Source organism: Pongo pygmaeus, chromosome 20 (assembly GCF_028885625.2).
Source record: "Pongo pygmaeus isolate AG05252 chromosome 20, NHGRI_mPonPyg2-v2.0_pri, whole genome shotgun sequence".
Classification (NCBI taxonomy): Eukaryota; Metazoa; Chordata; class Mammalia; order Primates; family Hominidae; genus Pongo; species Pongo pygmaeus.
In genome coordinates, this window is record NC_072393.2 from 61,229,376 (window position 1) to 61,250,043 (window position 20,668).

At 46.8% G+C, this 20,668-nt stretch overlaps 1 protein-coding gene across 3 annotated transcripts; it reads left to right on the forward strand.

Annotated features, from left to right (window-relative positions):
* The first annotated feature begins 1,368 nt into the window (after positions 1-1,368).
* FCAR (Fc alpha receptor) lies at positions 1,369-20,303 on the forward strand. Of its 3 annotated transcripts, XM_054463787.2 has the most exons (6): positions 1,369-1,440; positions 2,444-2,479; positions 10,202-10,322; positions 13,128-13,418; positions 15,857-16,144; positions 18,203-20,303. In XM_054463787.2, the coding sequence occupies exons 4-6, from the start codon at positions 13,139-13,141 to the stop codon at positions 18,415-18,417; spliced, it is 783 nt and encodes a 260-aa protein (XP_054319762.1). In that variant the 5' UTR covers positions 1,369-1,440; positions 2,444-2,479; positions 10,202-10,322; positions 13,128-13,138; the 3' UTR covers positions 18,418-20,303. The 3 variants fall into 3 exon arrangements, with proteins under 3 accessions (XP_054319762.1, XP_054319760.2, XP_054319761.2); XM_054463785.2 differs by lacking the exon at positions 10,202-10,322; XM_054463786.2 differs by lacking the exons at positions 2,444-2,479; positions 10,202-10,322 and having other exon boundaries at positions 1,384-1,440.
* The last annotated feature ends 365 nt before the right edge of the window (positions 20,304-20,668 follow it).

Below are 20,668 nucleotides of genomic sequence, written 5' to 3' on the forward strand. Positions count from 1 at the left end.
TGAACCCCGGAGGCAGAGCTTGCAGTGAGCCGAGATCTCGCCACTGCACTCCAGCCTGGGCGACAGAGTGAGACTCCGTCTCAAAAAAAAAAAAAAAAAAAAGAATAAATAAAATAAAATAGTAGAAGGTTTAATTTGGAATATTTCACTTTCCATACTTGAAGAAATCGTGATAGCCAGGAGTCTACTATCAAAATAATGTAAATAATAAGATAAAAATAAAATTAATTTGAAGCCATAAAAAAGAATGAGTTCATATCTTTTGTGGAAACATGGATGGAGCTGGAGGCCATTATCCTTAGCAAACTATACAAGAACAGAAAACCAAATACAGCATGTTCTCACTTATAAGTGGAATCTAAATAATGTACTCATGAACACAAAAAAGGGAACAACAGACAATAGGGTCTCCTTTAGGGTGGAGGGTGGGAGGCTGGAAAGGAGCAGGAAAAGTAACTATTAGGTACCAAGCTTATTACCTAAGTTATGAAATAATCTGTACAACAAACCCCCATGACACAAGTTTACCTGTATGACAAACCTTCACATGTACCCTTGACCCTAAAATAAAAGTTAAAAAAAACACTCAATAAGCGACAATGTACATTCTTTGAGGATAATTACATTAAAAGCCCAGACTTCACCACTACACAAAATACCCATGTGACAAAATTTCACTTGTGCTCCTTAAATTTATACAAATTAAAAAAAAAAGTATAATAAAATAGTACATTCTTTCTTTAGAGATGACAAATAGCACCAGAGAAAATGCCTCCACATTCTGGCATTGAGATCATCTGCAGGATAAGGGTATACTGCATGCCTGGTCATGCCTAGTCAAGTAAATATACTCAGACCATGAATCTCAGAGACGAAACATAGGCTCAGAACAGACAAAGCCATAGAGCTTTTGACTAATGGCCCAGTGAAGACAATCTCTGCCTGTATGGTATCCACCACCACCTTATATTCTGTCCCAAACCCTTCCATTTGGATGTAGGATCTGATTCAAAGATGGATTTGAACACCATTAGACACCGGCTTGATGAAAATTCACTTCTCATTCGCTTCTCATCTGAAACATAAATAGAAATATAGGTCTTAGGCAGGAGGATTTCTTGAGGCCAGAAGTTAGAGACTACCCTGGCCAACATAGAAAGACCCCATCTCTATTTAAAAAAATATACATATATATGTCTTCTCTTGGGCTCCACCCAAGAGCAACCTGGAACTAAGTTATTCGGGAACAAACTGTTCCACTTTGCTGTGAGGCAATAGATGTGGAAATTCCCTGACGAGGGGCTCTGTCCTCATACTTCCTGTGGAGCTTATTGTTGTAAGAGTATCTGTCATCCTGCTAATGTGCATCAAAAAGAGACCAACGGGGCTGAGGCCGTGTCAGCATGATGGACCCCAAAGAGACCACCCTCCTGTGTCTTGGTGAGTTTCAGAGTAAAAGTGGGTTAGAGGGGAAGATAGAGAAATCCCAAAATAATCAGGGTGTCTCTTAACAGTGTGAGTAGGAGATTTTAGTGGCTGCCAAGGAGATTCTGATCTCCTTAGTGGAAAGGCTGTCTTTGTCAATATATCTATAACTTTGTCTCTGCCCAAGCCCAAGCTAGCTTGTGGGGCTCAAGGTTTAATATTTGTATTAAACCTATAGTGTGTTATCTGGGATTCACGATGGTTCCAAGGTTCCTATCAAGGAGAGACTTAGAGGCTGGAATCTGAAAGGTAAAAATAAAGAATGAGCCTCAAAACTGTGATTGTTGTGGAAGGAAAACATGTGATTGAATCCCATATAGAAATATGGTTACTAGTATTTTGTTGAAGATTTTTGCATTTATGTTCAACAAAGATATTATCCCAAAGTTTTCTGTTTTCGTTGTGTCTCTGCTACGTTTTGTTATCAGGATGATGCTGGCCTCATAGAATGAGTTGGGGAGGAGTCCCTCCTCCTGGATTTTTTCAATAGTTTTAGCAGGAATAATACTAGCTCTTCTTGGCCTGGCTCAGTGGTTCACGCCTGTAATCCCAGCACTTTGGGAGGCCGAGGTGGGCGGATCACAAGGTCAGGAGATCAAAACCATCCTGGCCAACATGGTGAAACCCTGTCTCTACTACAAATACAAAAAAATTAGCCGGGCGTGGTGGTGGGTGCCTGTAGTCCCAGCTACTCAGGAGGCTGAGGCAAGAGAATGGCGTGAACCCGGGAGGCGGAGCTTGCAGTGAGCGGAGATCATGTCACTGCACTCCAGCCTGGCCGACAGAGCGAGACTCTGTCTCAAAAAAAAAAAAATACTAGCTCTTCTTTATATATCTGGTGGGATTGAGCTGTGAATCCACCTGGTACTGGTCTTTTTCTGGTCTGTCATTACGGATGGTGATTTGTCATAAAGGTTGGAAATGGAAGTTTGATTTTTCATAAATCTCTCTCTTCCAGTGCTCTGTCTGGGCCAGAGGATTCAGGCACAGGAAGGTAAGTGTCCTGTAAATCTCTCCCAGCCCCTTTAGACCCTCTTGGAAGCTCTAGGATAAAGAAATTGAGGAATAGCCTGAAGCACAGATTCTTATTTTAGTCCCATTCTAGTTGTTTCTGCTGTGCTTCTCTTGCCTAATTTCTATCTCACTTTGTTATCTCCAAACGCTTCAGACTCATTAATGCTCACGCCTGGATTTATAGTTAGTCCTTTCCTGTGTTAGACTGTCCATGAAGGATCTGTAATTTACTGAATGCTCAAACTGCAAGGATGAGGAAGTCAGGAGTCATCTGCCCAATATCCTTCCTTATGCTGATTCTATTTTGTTTTAGCAACCCACTTCCTCCCATCACTTCATTTAAAAGGATGCTGCCATAGTCTAACCCTACTGAACACTCTAGCGTTCTATAGTACTACTGCAGTACTAAGCATTAAGTAGTCTTAATGTACTACTGAATATTCTGCCACCCCAACTACTACTGCCTGAGCCTCCTAACAAGTGTGAGCCCCATGTCCATCCATGTCTTCTCTCTTCCAGCTCCTTCTAAAGCCTGAATTATTTGTGTGTTGAACAATATTCATTCTTCCTATCCATGAGCATGGAATGTTTTTCCATTTGTTTGTGTCATCTATGATTTCTTTGAGCAGTGTTTTGTAGTTCTCCTTGCAGAGATCTTTCACCTCCCTGGTTAGCTGTATTCCCAGGTATTTTATTCTTTTTGTGGTAATTGTGAATGGATTCTCTTCTTGATTTGGCTCTCAGCTTAGATGTTTTTGGTGTATAGGAATGCTACTGTTTTTTGTATATTGATTTTGTATCCTGGAACTTTGCCAAAGTTGTTTATCAGATTAAGAAGTGTTTGGGCAGAGACTGTGGTTTTCTAGGTATAGAATCATATCACCTGCAAACAGGGATAGTTTGACTTCCTTTCTTCCTATTTGGATGCCTTTTATTTCTTTCTCTTGCCTGATTGCTCTGGCTAGGACCTCCAGTACTATGTTGAACAGAAGTAGTGAGAGACGGCATCCATGTCTTGTGCCAGTTTTCAAGGGGAATACTTCCAGCTTTTGCCCATTCAATATGATGTTGACTGTGTTTGTCATACATCATTCTTATTATTTTGAAATATGTTTCTTCAATGCCTAGTTTGTCAAGATTGTTTAGCATAAAGAGATGTTGAATTTTATCAAAAGCTCTATTGAGATGATTATGTGTGTTGGGGGGGGGTTGTCCTACTTACGTGATGAATCATATTTAAGATTTCTGTATATTGGCCGGGCGCGGTGGCTCATGCCTGTAATCCCAGCACTTTGGGAGGCTGAGGCAGGCGGATCACGAGGTCAGGAGATCGACACCATCCTGGCTAACATGGTAAAACCTCGCCTCTACTAAAAAATACAAAAAAATTAGCCAGGTGTGGTGGCGGGCACCTGTAGTCTCAGCTGCTCGGGAGGCTGAGGCAGGAGAATGGCGTGAATCCAGGAGGCAGAGCTTGCAGTGAGCCAAGATCACGCCACTGCACTCCAGCCTGGGCAACAGAGCGAGACTCTTATATCGAATCAAACTTGCATCCCAGAAATGAAACCTACCTGATGGTGATGGATTAGCTTTCTGATGTGCTGCTGGATTGTTTGCTAGTATTTTGTTGAGGATTTTGGCATTTATGTTCAACAAGGATATTGTCCTGAAGTTTTCTGGTTTTGTTGTGTCTCTGCCATGTTTTTGCATCAAGATGATGCTGGTCTCATACAATGAGCTGGGGAGGCATTCCTCCTCCTGAATTTTTTTGGAACGTTTCAGTAGGTAGCTCTTCTTTATATATCGGATGGGATTCAGCTGTGAGTTTGTCTGGTACTGGGCTTTTTCTGGTCTGTAGGCTTTTTATTACTGATTCAATTTTGGAGCTCATTATTGGTCTGTTCATGAATTCAATTTATTCTTGGTTCGATCTCAGGAGGGTGTATGTGTCCAGGAATTTCTCCATTTATTCTAGATTTTCTATTTTGTGTGCATAGAGGTGTTCATAATATTCTCTGATGATTGTATTTCTGTGGGGTGAGTGGTAATATACCCTTTGTTGTTTCTAATTGTGTTTATCTGGATCATCTCTCTTTTCTTCTTTATTAGTCTAACTAGTCATCTGTCTTACTAATTTTTTCAAAAATCCAACTCCTGGATTTGCTGATCTTCTGAATGCTTTTTCGTGTCTCAATCTCTTTCAGCTCAGCTCTGATTTTGGTTATTTCTTGTTTCCTACGAGCTTCGGGGTTGATTTCCTCTTGGTTCTCTTAGTTCCTCTTGTGATGTTAGGTTGTTAATTTGAACTTTTTCTAGCTTTTTGACATGGGAGTTTAGTGCTATAAACTTCCCCCTTAACACTGCCTTAGCTGTGTCCCACAGATTCTGCTATATTTACCCAAAAATTACAGAACAGACTGCTTAATTTCCATGCATTGTACAGTTTTGAGTGGTTTTCTTAGTATTTATTCCTATTTTTATTCCACTGTGCTCTGATTTCGCTTTTCTGGATTTGCTAAGGATCTTTTTTTTTTTTTTGAAATGGAGTCTTGCTCTGTCGCCCAGGCTGGAGTGCAATGGCACAATCTAGGTTCACTGCAAGCTCCGCCTCCTGGATTCACGCCATTCTCCTGCCTCAGCCTCCCAAGTAGCTGGGACTACAGGCGCCCGTCACCACACCCGGCTAATTTTTTTGTATTTTTAGTAAAGATGGGGTTTCACTGTGTTAGCCAGGATGGTCTCGATCTCCTGATCTCATGATCCGCCCGCCTTGGCCTCCCAAAGTGCTGGGATTACAGGCGTGAGCCACCGCGCCCGGCCTGCTAAGGATTGTTGTATGTCTGATTGTATGATCGACTTTAGAGTATGTGCCATGGGGCAATGAAAACAATGTAGATTCTGTTGTTTTGGGGGTGGAGAGTTCTGTAGATGTCTATCAGGTCCATTTGATCCAGTGCTGAGTTCAGGTCCTGAATATCTTTGTTTGCCTCAATGAACTAATACTGTCAGCAGGATGTTAAAGTCTCCCCCTATTATTGTGTGGTTGTCTAAGTCTCTTGGTCTCTCAGAACACACTTTATGAATCTGAGTGCTTCTGTGTTAGGTGCATAATATTTAGGATAGTTAGGTCTTCATGTTCTTTTTTTAATTTATTTTTTTTCTTTTTCTTTTTGATTCAGCAGATGGGCTGCTACACACTCCTTAGCAGATTCTGACATCCATGGCCACTGTCCAGCTATGGTCTTCATGTTGAATTAAACCCTTTACCATGATTTAATGCCCTTCTTTGCCTTTTTTGATCTTTGTTGGTATAAAGTCTGTTTTGCCTGAAATTTTAATAGCAGCTCCTGCTTTTTTTTTTTTTTTTTTTTTTTTTTTTGGCTTTCCATTTGCTTGGTAGATTTTTCTCCATTTCTTTACTTTGAGCCTATGGATGTCATTGCATATATTGCATATGAGATGGGTTTCTTATAGACAGCATAATGTTGAGTCTTGCTTTTTTTTTTTTTTTTGAGACGGAGTCTTGCTCTGTCACCCAGGCTGGAGTGTAGTGGTGTGATCTCGGCTCACTGCAACCTCTGCCTCTCAGGTTTAAGCAATTCTCCCGCTTCAGCCTCCTGAGTAGCTGGGATTACAGGCGCCCACCACCACACCTGGCTAATCTTTGTATTTTTAGTAGAGACAGGGTTTTGCCATGTTGGCCAGGCTGGTCTCGAACTCCTGACCTCGTGATCCACCCGCCTCGGCCTCCCAAAGTGCTGGGATTACCAGCGTGAACCACCACACCTGGCCTTTTTTTTTTTTTTTTTTTTTTTGACAAGGAATCTCACTCTGTCACCCAGGCTGGAGTGCAGTGGCACGATCTTGACTCACTGCAACTTCTGCCTCCTGGGTTCAAACGATTCTCCTGCCTCGGCCTCCCAAATAGCTGGGATTACAGGTGTGTACCACCATGCCCAGCTATTTTTTTTTTTTTTTGTATTTTTGTTAGAGATGGGATTTCATCACATTGGCCAGGCTGATGTCGAACTCCTGACCTCAAATGATCCACCCACCTCAGCTTCTCAAAGTGCTGGGATTACAGGTGTGAGCCACCGCGCCCGGCCTCTTGCTTCTTTATCCAACTTGCCACTCTGCATTTTACTTAGGACAATTAGCCCGTTTACATTCAAAGTTAGCATTTACATGTGCGGATTTTTTCCTGTCGTCATGTTGTTGGCTGGTTTGGTTATTATACAGACTTGTTTGTGTGGTTGTTTTATAGTGTCACTGGTTTATATACATAAGTGTGTTTTCTATTGGCTGGTGATGGTCTTTTCGTTCCATATTTAGCGCTCCTCTTAGGAGCTCTTGTACGGCAGGCCTGATGGTAATAAATTCCCTCAGCATTTGCTTGTCTGAAAATGATGTTATTTCTCCTTCACTTATGAAACTTAGTTTGGCTGGGAATGAGATTCTTGGTTGGAAATTCTTTTCATACGAATATTAAACATAGGCCCCCAATCTCTTCTGGCTCATAGAGTTTCTGCTGAAAGGTCTGCTGTTAGCTTGATGGCATGCCCTTTGTAGGTGACCTGCCCCTTCTTTTTTGCTGTCTTTTCACATTTTTTTCTTTCTTTCTTTCTTTGTTTTTTTTTTTTTTTTTTTTTTTGAGATGGAGTCTCACTCTGTTGCCCAGGCTGCCAGGCTGGAGTGCAGTGGCGCGATCTTGGCTCACTGCAAGCTCCGCCTCCCGGGTTCACGCCATTCTCCTGCCTCAGCCTCCCGAGTAGCTGGGACTACAGGCGCCCATCACTATGCCCGGCTAATTTTTTGTATTTTTTTTTTAGTAGAGATGGGGTTTCACCATGTTAGCCAGGATGGTCTCGATCTCCTGACCTCGTGATCCGCCCACCTCTGCCTCCCAAAGGGCTGGGATTACGGCGTGAGCCACCGTGCCCGGCCAACATTTTTTTCTTTCATTTCTACCTTGAAGAATCTGATGATTTTGTGTCTTGGGGATGCTCTTCTTGTGTAGTATTTTGGAGGGGTTCTCTTTGTTTCCTGAATTTGATTCTTGGCCTCTCCAGTGAAGTTGATTTTGTGTCTTGGGGATGCTCTTCTTGTGTAGTATTTTGGAGGGGTTCTCTTTGTTTCCTGAATTTGATTCTTGGCCTCTCTAGTGAAGTTGATTTTGTGTCTTGGGGATGCTCTTCTTGTGTAGTATTTTGCAGGGGTTCTCTTTGTTTCCTGAATTTGATTCTTGGCCTCTCTAGTGAAGTTGGAGAAGTTTTCATGAACAATACCCTGAAATATGTTTTCCATGTTGCTTGCTTTCTCCCCATCTCTTTCGGGGATGCCAATGGGCTATTTGGTCTCTTTAGATAATCCCATACTTCTTAGAGGTTTTGTTCATTCTTTTTTATTCTTTTGCCTTCATTTTTGTCTGACTGAATGAGTTCAGAGAGCCAGTATTCATGCTCTGAGATTCTTTCCTCATTTTGCTTTATTCTGCCATTAATACTCGTGATCACATTATGAAATCTCGTAGTGTGTTTTTCAGCTCTATCAGAGCCGTTTGGTTCTTTCAAAATGACCATTGCATAGATTAGCCCCCTGTCATTTTATTGTAATCTTTAGATTCCTCGCATTGGGTTTCAACTTTCTCCTGAATCTTGATGACCTTAATTTCTACCCATATTCTGAATTCTATTTCTGTCATTTCAGCCAGGTAAAGAGCCCTTGCTGGGAAGCTCGCGTGGTAATTTGGAGGAAGGAAGACACTGTTGCTTTTTGAGTTGACAGAGGTCTTGCTCTAGTTCTTTCTCATCCGTGTGGGCTAATGTTCCTTTAAGTGTGCTGCAATTTGAATTTTTTGCTTTTTTCTTTTAACTGTGATGTCATTTGAGCACAGTCAGTAGATTTCTTTTCTAGATGGTTTCAGAGGGCTGGGGCTTCCGCAGGGTCTTTATTTATAGCTAAATTCTTGTCCTTGGTTTCACAGGGAGGTATATTAGCAAGTATTTTTGGTGTTGAAGTTTGGGCTGCAATCCAGTAAATGATGCTTAAGCATAACGGCCAGTAGGTCATTCCTCGTGATTGCCGCTGTGCTCCCTCTCACGCTCTGAAAGTGTGGGCTCCTCTCCCATTCAAGTGCTGGCTGCAGATCCGGGCTCGGCACTCCCAGGCTGCACATCACAGCTTTGGGGTGAGCTCAGACTTTATGTTCCCTCCGTGGCTTGGGGGCAGCAGGGAAGGGACCTTAGCAGTGGTTGTGGCAGACGGCCTTTCACTTGTCCCTTGGGACTCCACCCCAGAGAGATGTGGAGCCACTATCAGTCAGTGTGATGAGCCAAAAGTGGGGCGACTGCACTGTGGGTCCAAGCTAGGGGCCCTGCCTAGTGATGAGCAGGGGGGACAGGTGGGTCACAGGGGTGACAGACTGGCCTCTTCTCTTTAGGGCAGTTTGCTGGAGGTGTGGTTAAAGCACTCAGAGTCTTTGCTCCCTCCCCAGTCTGAGGGCGGCAAGGCCAGTACCACCACAGTAGCAGCTGCAGGGTGGCTTTCAGCTGCCTCTGGGAGCTCCGCCACAGAGAAATGCAGACTCACAGCTGCTGGGAATGCTCCGCCAGAGGGTGGGGCTGCTGTGCTGCGGGCTCAAGCTGGGGCTTGGTGAAGAGCAGGAGGTTGAGGGCTCACAGGGAGAGGAGACTGAGCTCCTCTGTGTATGGTGACTGTGGTGTGCTAGAAGCATGAATGAAGGCCGGGCGCGGTGGCTCACGCCTGTAACCCCAGCACTTTGGGAGGCTGAGGCGGGCAGATCGAGGCCATCCTGGCTAACACGGTGAAACCCCGTCTCTACTAAAAATACAAAAAATTAGCTGGGCGTGGTGGCGGGCGCCTGTAGTCTCAGCTACTCGGGAGGCTGAGGCAGGAGAATGGCGTGAACCCGGAAGGCGAAGCTTGCAGTGAGTGGAGATCGTGCCACTGCACTGCAGCCTGGGCGACAGAACAAGACTCCATCTCAAATAAATAAATAAATAAATAAAGCATGAATGAAGCCCCCAGGCTCCTTGCTTCTTCCCCAGATCACGGGCAGCAGGGGCAGAACCCTTGCCAGGCTCCTTGCTTCTTCTCCAGATCACGGGCAGCAGGGGCAGAACCCTTGCCAGGCTCCTTGCTTCTTCCCCAGATCACGGGCAGCAGGGGCAGAACCCTTGCCAGGCTCCTTGCTTCTTCCCCAGATCACGGGCAGCAGGGGCAGAACCCTTGCCATGGCAGTGGCAGAGGGGCTGTCAGTTGCCTCTGGGAGCCACTCCGCAGGGAAACAGGGAACCACCACCAGTGAGTATGCTGAGGGCAGGGCAGCTGCTCTGCACTCCCGAGCTGGGGGCTCTGCCTGGTAAAGTGGGGGTGGGAGCTCACAGGGAAGAGAGACTGGACTCATCTCTGTCTGATGGCTGTGGCATAATGACCGGGCCCCCACACATGAAAAAGAATTCTGGGAACTCAAAAGCCAGTTTGTCCCCACCATGGACTCCTTGGATTGCATTTCAAATTTCTCCTCAATTTCGATGAGCTTCCCGGCCATCCAGATTCTGAATTCTATACCCCTCATTTCATTCATCTCAATGTAGCTAAGAACCAGATTTCCAGGGGCCCATCGAGTTGCCAGAGTTCTTGTGTTGATTTCTTTTTTTCTTTTTTTTCTTTTTTGTGACAGAGTCTTACTCCATCGCCCAGGCTGGAGTGCAGTGGCGCGATCTCGGCTCACTGCTGCTCACTTCACCTCCCGGGTTCAAGCGATTCTCCTGTCTCAGCCTCCTGAGTAGCTGGGATTACAGGTGTGTGCCACCATACCCAGCTAATTTTTGTATGTTTAGTAGAGCCCGGGTTTTGTCACGTTGGTCAGGCTGGTCTTGAGCTCTTGACGTCTGGTGATCCACCCGCCTTGGCCTCCCAAAGTGCTGGGATTACAGGTGTGTGCCACCACACCCAGCTAATTTTTGTATATTTAGTAGAGCCCGGGTTTTGTCACGTTGGTCAGGCTGGTTTTGAACTCTTGACCTCCAGTGATCTGCCCACTTCAGCTTCCCAAAGTGCTGGGATTACAGGTGTGAGCCACCGCGCCCGGCCTTGGTGTTGATTCTTTCTCCTGTGTGAGGGCTGGTGTTCCTTTAACTGACATCACAGTTAAAGGATGTCATAACCCATAAACACTTCATTTCTGGGTGTTTTCAGATGCCAGGACTCTGCACAGAATCTTTATTTGTGGCTGGATTTTTCCCTTCATTGTATACTGGCAAAATATTTCAGTGTTGTATTTTGAAGTGTGATCCAGTAGGTGGCACCTAAAAGGGTTGGCCAGCATACAGGATCTTAGCCACAAGCTCTTTTGTAGCTTTGTTTCGTTTTTTGTTTTGTTTTTTGACACAGGGTCTTGCTCTGTCACCCAGGCTGGAGCGCAGTGGCACAATCTCAGCTCACTGCAGCCTCTACCTATCAGGTTAAGTGATCCTCCTGCCTCAGCCTCCTGAGTAGCTGGGACTACAAGCACACACCACCATAAAGAGAAAATTTTTGTAATTTTTTTTCTTTTTTTTTTTTTGTAGAGATGGGGTTTCACCATGTTTACCAGGCTGGTCTCAAACTCCTGGGCTCAAGCGATCTGCCTGCCTTGGCCCCCTAACTCTTGTATTTTGACAAAGTCGGTAGTAGTGCTCTGTGGTTGTGGGGAGGGGTGACTCCCTCGCCTGGTCCATTCTTGGGCCTTGGAGGAGCCTCCTACAATCACTGGCTCTGCACCCACCGTTTCCTTTATTAGGATTGTTCTGCCCATGGGGCTCCCTCAGGCAGGGCATGGTGGGCAGACAGGCTGTATCCTTCCCCGGCCAGCTCTATGGAGGGAGGACCACCCCGCTCCTCTGCAGGCTGGTGAAATCAGGTGTTTCACCCCTCTGAGAGTTCTGAGAATGAGGGCTCCTCATGGCTCAGTTGCCACCCAACCTGGTGAGTCCTTCTCAGCAAGGGTGGTTGGAGCCATCTGATCTGCCATCTCAGTGCTTCCCAGGGGAACACAGAGCTGCGGGGCATGGTGGCTCACACCTGTAATCCCAGTACTTTGGGAGGCCGAGGCGGGCAGATCACGAAGTCAGGAGACTGAGACCATCCTGGATAACATGGTGAAACCCCGTCTCTACTAAAAATACAAAAAAAATTAGCCAGGCGTGGTGGCGGGTGCCTGTAGTTCCAGCTACTCGGGAGGCTGAGGCAGGAGAATGGCGTGAACCGGGGAGGCGGAGCTTGCAGTGAGCTTAGATCCTGCCACTGCACTCCAGCCTGGGCAACAGAGTGAGACTTCATCTCAAAAAAAAAAAAAAGAAAGAAAAGAAAAACACAGAGCTGCACAACCCACAGAGTTCAGGCAGAAGGGGGTCTGCAGTGCTGGAAGACCCAACAGGTCTGGCCCCTCTGGCTGCAAGTGGCAGGGGTGGGTGGAGTCACCCACTTCACCATCTGGGTGCTTTCCAGGGAAGCATGGAGCCATGGCCCCCGGCAGAGTTCAGGCAGAAGCTGGGCCACTGTGCTGGAAACTGGCCTTGAGCCTTGTCGAGTGAGGGCAGGTGGAGCCATCTCACTGCTCCCACGCACCACGCCTGTGGCCTCTGCTGGGGCTGTAGTAATGGCACTCGACTGCTCTGGGATCAAGGCCTGTGGAGGTCCCCATGGCTTCAGTGTTGCCTCTGCAAAAACCCCAGTTGCAGCCAGGTGCGGTGGCTCACGCTTGTAATCCCAGCACTTTGGGAGGCCGAGGCAGGTAGATCACTTGAAGTCAGGAGTTCAAGACCAGCCTGGCCAACATGGTGAAACCCCATTTCTACTAAAAATACAAAAATTATCCAGGCATGGTGGTGGGCACCTGTAATCCCAGCTACTCAGAAGGCTGAGGCAGAAGAATTGCTTGAACCCGGGAGGCAGAGGTTGCAGTGAGCTGAGATTGCACCACTGCACTGCAGCCTGGGTGACAAAGCGAGACTCTGTCTTGAAAAATAATAACAATAAAAAATAAAGATGGCAACCATAGACACTGGAGACTACTAGACGAGGAGGAAGAAAGGGGGTTGAAAAACTGCCTATTGGGTACTATGCTCAGTACCTGGGTGACAGGATCAATCGTACCCCAAACCTCAGCATCATAAATTATTTAAATTTTTCTCTTTTTTTAATTTTTTTTTAATTGAGACGGAGTCTCACTCTGTTGCCCAGGCTGGAGTGCAGTGGCGCGATCTCGGCTCACTGCAAGCTCCGTCTCCCGGGTTCACGCCATTCTCCTGCCCCAATCTCCCTAGTGTCTGGGACTACAGGCGCCCGCCACCACGCCCCGCTAATTTTTTGTATTTTCAGTAGAGACGGGGTTTCACCGTGTTAGCCAGGATGGTCTCGATCTCCTCACCTCGTGATCCACCCGCCTCGGCTTCCCAAAGTGCTGGGAATACAGGCGTGAGCTACCGCACCCAGCCTAAATTTTTCTTTAAATAAAGAATGATAGGTTCTTCACACCCTAATGTATTTTTACTTCCCCCACAGAGAAGGAAAGGAATGGCTTCCTCATGGCAAGCCACCTCAGTCTGGGCTTTATTTTCTTCCAGGGGACTTTCCCATGCCTTTCATATCTGCCAAATCAAGTCCTGTGATTCCCTTGGATGGATCTGTGAAAATCCAGTGCCAGGCCATTCGTGAAGCTTACCTGACCCAGCTGATGATCCTAAAAAACTCCACGTACCGAGAGATAGACAGAAAACTGAAGTTTTGGAATAAGACTGATCCTGAGTTCATCATTAACCACATGGACACAAACAAGGCAGGGCGCTATCGGTGCCAATATAGGATAGGGCAATACATGTTCCGGTACAGTGACACCCTGGAGCTGGTAGTGACAGGTAAGGAAACATCCAGGGTCCACAGCCCTGGTGTGATTTTTTTCTTATTTTGAATAGAGTATTTTTCAAGAAGTTTTAGATTTACAAACAAAAAAAAATTGATGATTGCTTCAGAGAGTTCTCAGCCATCTGGCACCCCACTTCCCCCAGAGTTAACATCTTACATTAGTATGGCACATTTCTTACCATTAATGAACAAATATCGACACGTTCTCAGCTAAAGTCTATAGCTTATTTACATTTTCTTAGTTTTTTTACCTGATAGTCTTTCTCTGTTCCAGGATCCCATTCAAGATTTCACATTGCGGCCGGGCGCGGTGGTTCACGCCTGTAATCCCAGCACTTAGGGAAGCCAAGGCGGGTGGATCACCCGAGGTCAGGAGTTGGCGACCAGCCTGGCCAACATAGTGAATTCCCCGTCTCTACTGAAAATGCAACAATCGCTGGGCGCGGTGGCTCACGCCTGTAATCCCAGCACTTTGGGTGGCTGAGGTGGGTGGATCACCTGAGGTCACGAGTTCGAGACCAGCCTGGCCAACACAGTGAAACCCCATCTCTACTAAAAATGGAAAAAATTGGCCGGGCCTGGTGGCACACGCCTGTAATCCCAGCTACTCAGGAGGCTGAGACGGGAGAATCGCTTGAACCCAGGAGGCAGAGGTTGCAGTGAGCTGAGATCACGCCACTGCACTCCAGTCTGGGCGACAGAGCGAGACTCCGTCTCACACACACACACAAAAAGATTTCACATTGCATTCAGGTGTCATGTATCTTTTTTTTTTTTTTTTTTTTTTTTTGAGACGGAGTCTCACTCTGTTGCCCAGGCTAGAGTGCAGTGGCGCAATCTCGGCTCACTGCAAGCTCCGCCTCCCAGGTTCACGCCATTCTCCTGCCTCAACCTCCCGAGTAGCTGGGACTACAGGCACCTGCCACCACACCCGGCTAATTTTTTGTATTTTTAGTAGAGATGGGGTTTCACCGTGTTAGCCAGGATGGTCTCAATCTCCTGACCTCGTGATCCGCCCGCCTCGGCCTCCCAAAGTGCTGGGATTCCAGGCGTGAGCCACCGCGCCCGGCAGGTGTCACGTATCTTTAGGTTTGTCTTGGCTGTCACAGCTTCTCAGATGTTGCTGGTTTTCCATGACCTTGTCAGTTTTGAGGGTAGTGGTCCATTATTTTTGAGGGTACTGCCACTACTGGAAATTGTCCGATGTTTTGCTCATGACTAGACTGAGTTATGGGTTATTGCAGGGAAGACCAGAGGAGCAAAGTGCCATTTCATCACCTCATAGCAAAGATTTAAACAGTCCATGGGAACATGACTGTGGATGTTGAGCTGGCTGTTGTTGAAAGCCTGGCTGAAGTAGTAACTGTGGCCAGGCACCGTGGCTCGTGCCTGTAATCCCAGCACTTTGGGAGGCCGGGCGCTGTGGCTTGTGCCTGTAATCCCAGCACTTTGGGAGGCCGGGTGCCGTGGCTCACACCTGTAATCCCAGCACTTTGAGAGGCCGAGACGGGCAGATCACTTAAGCCCAGGAGACCAGCCTAGGCAACATAGTAAGACCCCATCTGTACAAAAAATCAAAAAATTAGCTGGGCATGGTGGCACCCACCTGTAGTCTCAGCTACTTGAGAGGCTGAGATGGTAGGATCACTTGAGCCTGGGAGGTCGAGGCTGCAGTGAGCCGTGATTATGCCACTGCCCTCAGCCTGGGTGACAGAGTGAAACCCTCTCTAAAATAAATAAATAAATTTTAAAAAGAAAAAAGAGGCTGGGCACTGTGGTTCACGCCTGTAATCCCAGCACTTTGGGAGGCCGAGGCGGGTGGATCACCTGAAGTCAGGAATTCAAGACCAGCCTGACCAACATGGTGAAACCTCATCTCTACTAAAAATACAAAAATTAGCTGGGCGTGGTAGCGGGTGCCTGTAATCCCAGCTACTCGGGAGGCTGAAGCAGGAGACTCACTTGAACCTCAGAGGTGGAGGTTGCAGTGAGCCGAGATCGTGCCACTGCACTGCAGCCTCAGTGACAGAGCGAGACTCCATCTCAAAAAACAATAATAGGCCAGGCGCAGTGGCACATGCTTGTAATCCCAGCACTTTGGGAGGCCAAGGTGGGCAGATCACCTGAGGTCAGGAGTTCGAGACCAGCCTGACCAACATGGGGAGACCCCATCTCTACTAAAAATACAAAAATTAGCTGGGTGTGGTGGTACGCACCTGTAATCCCAGCTTCTCGAGAGGCTGAGGCAGGAGAATCACTTGAACCCAGGCGGCAGAGTTTGCAGTGAGCTGAGATCGCGCCACTGCACTCCAGCTTGGGCAACAAGAGCGAAACTCCTTCTCAAAAAAATATATAATAATAACAATAAGAAGAAGAAGAAAAGAATAAAGGAGAAAAGGTCTTTCTAATAGCTCACTCTTTTCTCTCTTAGGCTTGTATGGCAAACCCTTCCTCTCTGCGGATCGGGGTCTGGTGTTGATGCCAGGAGAAAATATTTCCCTCACGTGCAGCTCAGCACACATCCCATTTGATAGATTTTCACTGGCCAAGGAGGGAGAACTTTCTCTGCCACAGCACCAAAGTGGGGAACACCCGGCCAACTTCTCTTTGGGTCCTGTGGACCTCAACGTCTCAGGGATCTACAGGTGCTATGGTTGGTACAACAGGAGCCCCTACCTGTGGTCCTTCCCCAGTAACGCCCTGGAGCTTGTGGTCACAGGTAGGTACCGCCCAGTCCAGCCCTGTGTCTGGGTTGGCTGTCCAGGGCCTTGCCGCTGGGCAGGAATATGAAGAATGAAGAGGTGCACTGAGAGTGAGGTGAAGAGAGGCAAAGACTCATTCACCCCAGGACAGTGGAGAGAGAAAGGCTTCCCCACCACACTTTCCACTTTCACTACCTCGCTAGAGTTCTCCAGACAGTGTTCATTGAAAACTTACGGTCTATGGAGAACAGAAGGGCTAACTATTTTATTATTTTATTTTATTTTATTTTATTTTATTTTATTTTATTTTATTTTACTTTACTTTACTTTACTTTATTTTATTTTATTTTCTGGGATGGAGTCTTGCTCTTTCGCCAAGGCTGGAGTGCAGTGACAGGATCTCGACTCACTGCAACCTTCGCCTCCCGGGTTCACGCAATTCTCCTGCCTCAGCCTCCTGAGTAGCTGGGACCACACAGATGGGGTTTCACCATGTTGGCCAGGCTGGTCTCGAATTCCTGACCTTGTGATCCACCCGCCTCAGCCTCCCAAAGTGCTGGGACTGCAGGCGTGAGCCACCGCGCCCAGCCGAGAAGGGCTAACTTTTAGAGTCACATGTTTATGGGCTGTATTGAGACAGTAGACACCAGGCTCAACGTTGACTAGCACACCTCTCCTTTCCAGTTGCAGCTGGAAATCCTTGAACTCGCCGACAGTACTAGAATCCACCATGAGTGATCAAATGGGGACTGAGGGGTCATAGGAAAGACTTTTAAAACCTCTATCATGAGCCCCATTTTTATTTTATTCATTTATTTATTTTGAGACAGAATCTCGTTCTGTTGCCCAGGGTGGAGTGCAGTGGTGCAATCTCTCCTCACACTGCAACCTCCCCCTCCCAGGTTGAAGAAATTCTCATGCATCAGCCTCCTAAGTAACTGGGACCACAGGCGTGCACCACTGCACCAGGCTACTTTTTGTATTTTTAGTAGAGATGGGGTTTTGCCATGTTGCCCAGGCTAGTCTCAAACTCCTGGCCTCAAGTGATCTGTCTGCCTCGGCCTCACAAAGTGCTGGGATTACAGGCGTGAGCCACCTGGTCTGGTGGTGAAGACTCTAAAGGCTCTTCTCAGACCAGCCTTTGTCCTGAATTTCACATGCCCGTGTTCAGTTGCCTCCCCAGCATCTTTTCAGGAGTTCCACAGACTCGCCCCTTCATTATCCAGGGTTAAGCTGCAGATATTCTTATTAGGATTCCACCTTGTTCTGGTGTTGTTGTAGAGATATGATTAGGTATTTAGTGAATTCACCAAGTGAGGAGAGAATGAAAAGAAAACACAACCTGCCTGGCCGGGCATGGTGGCGTGAGCCTGTGGTCCCAGCTACTCAGGAGGCTGAGGCAGGAGAATCACTTGAACCCAGGAGGCGGCCGTGCAGTGAGCCAAGATCACGCCATTGCACTCCAGCCTGGGTGACAGAACGAGACTCCATCTCAAGAAAAAAATAAAAATAAAAAAAAATACGGCTGGGCACGGTGGCTCACACCTGTAATCTGAGCTCATTGGGAGGCCGAGGCAGGTGGATCACCTGAGGTCGGGAGTTCGAGACCAGCCTGGCCAACATGGTGAAACCCCATCTCTACTAAAAATACAAAAATTAGCCAGGCGTGGTGGTGGTGGGCGCCTGTAATCCCAGCTGCTCGGGAGGCTGAGGCAGGAGAATCGCTTGACCAGGGAGGTAGAGGTTGCAGTGAGCCGAGATCGCGCCACAGCCCTCCAGCCTGGGCAACAGAGTGAGACTCCATCCCAAAACAAAAAAGAAAACACAACATGCCCATAATCACCTCCTTCCCAGTTTATAGAACTTCCCTGGGAAACACAGTTCCTTGCCCATGGACACAGTCTTGCTGACGGATCAGTGTGGTGCTAGCGAAGCGTGAGCTCATTGAGGGGATGCCTGAGGGAGTCCCATTTTGGCAAGCGAATAGGGAAATGAGCTCCCATTTTAGGGCTCTGGGGTTGGGATGGAATGGAACACAACCACCAACCATTCATCTCCTTGAATTGTGTCTCCAGACTCCATAAACCAAGATTACACGATGCAGAACTTGATCCGCATGGCCGTGGCAGGACTGGTCCTCGTGGCTCTCTTGGCCATACTAGTTGAAAATTGGCACAGCCATAAGGCGCTGAACAAGGAAGCCTCGGCAGATGTGGCTGAACCGAGCTGGAGCCAACAGATGTGTCAGCCAGGATTGACCTTTGCACGAACACCAAGTGTCTGCAAGTAAACACCTGGAGGTGAAGGCAGAGAGGAGTCAGGAGTGTGGAGTCCGACAAAGCTATTTGAAGGACACAAGAGAGAAAAGCTCACTAAGAAGCTTGAATCTACTTTTTTTTTTTTTTTGAGGCAGAGTCTCGCTCTGTCACCCAGGCTGGAGTGCAATGGAACAATCTCGGTTCATTGAACCTCCCGGGTTCAAGTGATTCTTGTGCCTCAGCCTCCCAAGTAGCTGGAACTACAGGCACATACCACCGCACCGGGCTAATGTTTGTATTTTTAGTAGAGATGGGATTCCACCGTGTTGGCCAGGCTGGTCTCAAACTCCTGACCTCAAGTGATCCACCCACCTTGGCCTCCCAAAGTGCTGGGACTACAGGCATGAGCCACCACACCCAGCCAGATGCATTTTCTTTTTTTTTTTTTTTTTTTTTTTTTTTCCTGAGGCGGAGTCTCGCTCTGTCGCCCAGGCTACTGGAGTGCAGTGGCGCCATCTGCCATCTCGGCTCACTGCAAGCTCCACCTCCCAGGTTCACGCCATTCTCCTGCCTCAGCCTCCCGAGTAGCTGGGACTACAGGTGCCCGCCACCGCGCCTGGCTAATTTTTTGTATTTTTAGTAGAGACGGGGTTTCACCATGTTAGCCAGGATGGTCTCGATCTTCTGACCTCGTGATCTGCCCACCTCGGCCTCCCAAAGTGCTGGGATTACAGGCGTGAGCCACCGCACCCGGCCAGATACATTTTCAAACCAATCAAATGGTGTTTTCTTATGCAGGACTGATCGATTTGCACCCACCTTTCTGAACATCAGTTATGGTTTTCCATCTTATCTGTCTTCTGATTTTTTATACCCTGTTTTAATTTCTTCCTTCATTGTTCTTCTCTTTTTTTATTTTATTTATTTTTATTTTTATTTTTATTTGAGACAGAGTCTCACTCTGTTGCCCAGGCTAGAGTGCAGTGGCATGATCTCGGCTCACTGCAACCTCTGCCTCCCGGGTTCAAGCAATTCTCCTGCCTCAGCCTCCCAAGTAGCTGGGATTACAGGCTCCCACCATCACACCCAGCTAATTTTTTTGTATTTTTAGTAGAGACGGGGTTTCATCATGTTGGCCAAGCTGGTCTCAAACTCCTGACCTCGTGATCCACCCGCCTTGGCCTCCCAAAGTGCTGGGATTACAGACGTGAGCCACGGCGCCCGGTCTTCTTTTTATATTTTTAAATGTGTCTTCCCCAAATATAAATGGTTGGTAAGCATGCCAAATATATTCAGTAACCCCCCTCCTTTATTTTTTTTTGTTGAAGTGAGGCTCTCCCTATGTTGCCTAAGCTGGTCTTGAACTCCTGGTCTCAAGCAATCCTCCTACCTCAGCCTCCTGTTGTGTTCATCTACAAATTGATGAGTGAAAGTCATAATCCTACAGGGGGGTTACCCTATTTATTTCACAAACCCTGTTTCTATGGGATTTTCATATAAGGAATACAGGCATGTGTTTCAACTCATTAATTTATTTTTTCACTTAGTTTTCATAATATTCACATATATTACCAAGTGTGCAAACATTAAAATCTTGTGTACAAAACTCAAATGGTCTTCCAAATAATTCCCCATTCTTTTTTCTTATAAATTTTCACAGCTTTACCCTTGACAGACTTTACTCACAGGAAATCTAAGTTGGTCATATGTGGCTCTTTCACTGATTACTGTTTACTTCATTGTCCAGTAGTTTATGTATGAAAATATAATTATACAATGTAAGGGTCCTACTTCCAGTGAAACTGGAGGGACTTAGGCCCACTTTTATCCTTTACTGAGAGCTTATCTCTACTTGATAAAATTTCTGCTGTATTCTTGGCTTAACTCATGTCCTGTGATAAAAAAAAAATGCAAAGTATTTCTAATTTTCTTTATTGACTGCTTTTCACACTCTATACAAGTTCTGGCCCATGTCTTCAGTTTGTTCTGAATTTTTTTTTTTTTTTTTTTTTTTTGAGACGGAGTCTTGCTCTGTCACCCAGGCTCAAGTGCAGTGGCACAATCTCGGCTCACTGCAACCTCCGCCTCCCAGGTTCAAGCGATTCTCCTGCCTCAGCCTCCTGAGTAGCTGGGACTACAGGCGCGCACCGCTACGCCCAGCTAAGTTTTTGTATTTTAGTAGAGACAGGGTTTTGCCATGTTAGCCAGGCTGGTCTCAAACTCCTGACCTCAAGTGATCTGCCCACCTTGGCCTCCCAAAGTGCTGGGATTACAGGCGTGAGT

Coding starts and splice junctions, on each gene's coding strand:
- FCAR (XM_054463785.2), top strand. CDS start 1,404: ATGATGGACCCCAAAGAGACCACCCTCCTGTGTCTTG. Junction 1,441..2,443: donor GACCACCCTCCTGTGTCTTG/GTGAGTTTCAGA, acceptor TCTCTCTTCCAG/TGCTCTGTCTGGGCCAGAGG. Junction 2,480..13,127: donor GAGGATTCAGGCACAGGAAG/GTAAGTGTCCTG, acceptor ATTTTCTTCCAG/GGGACTTTCCCATGCCTTTC.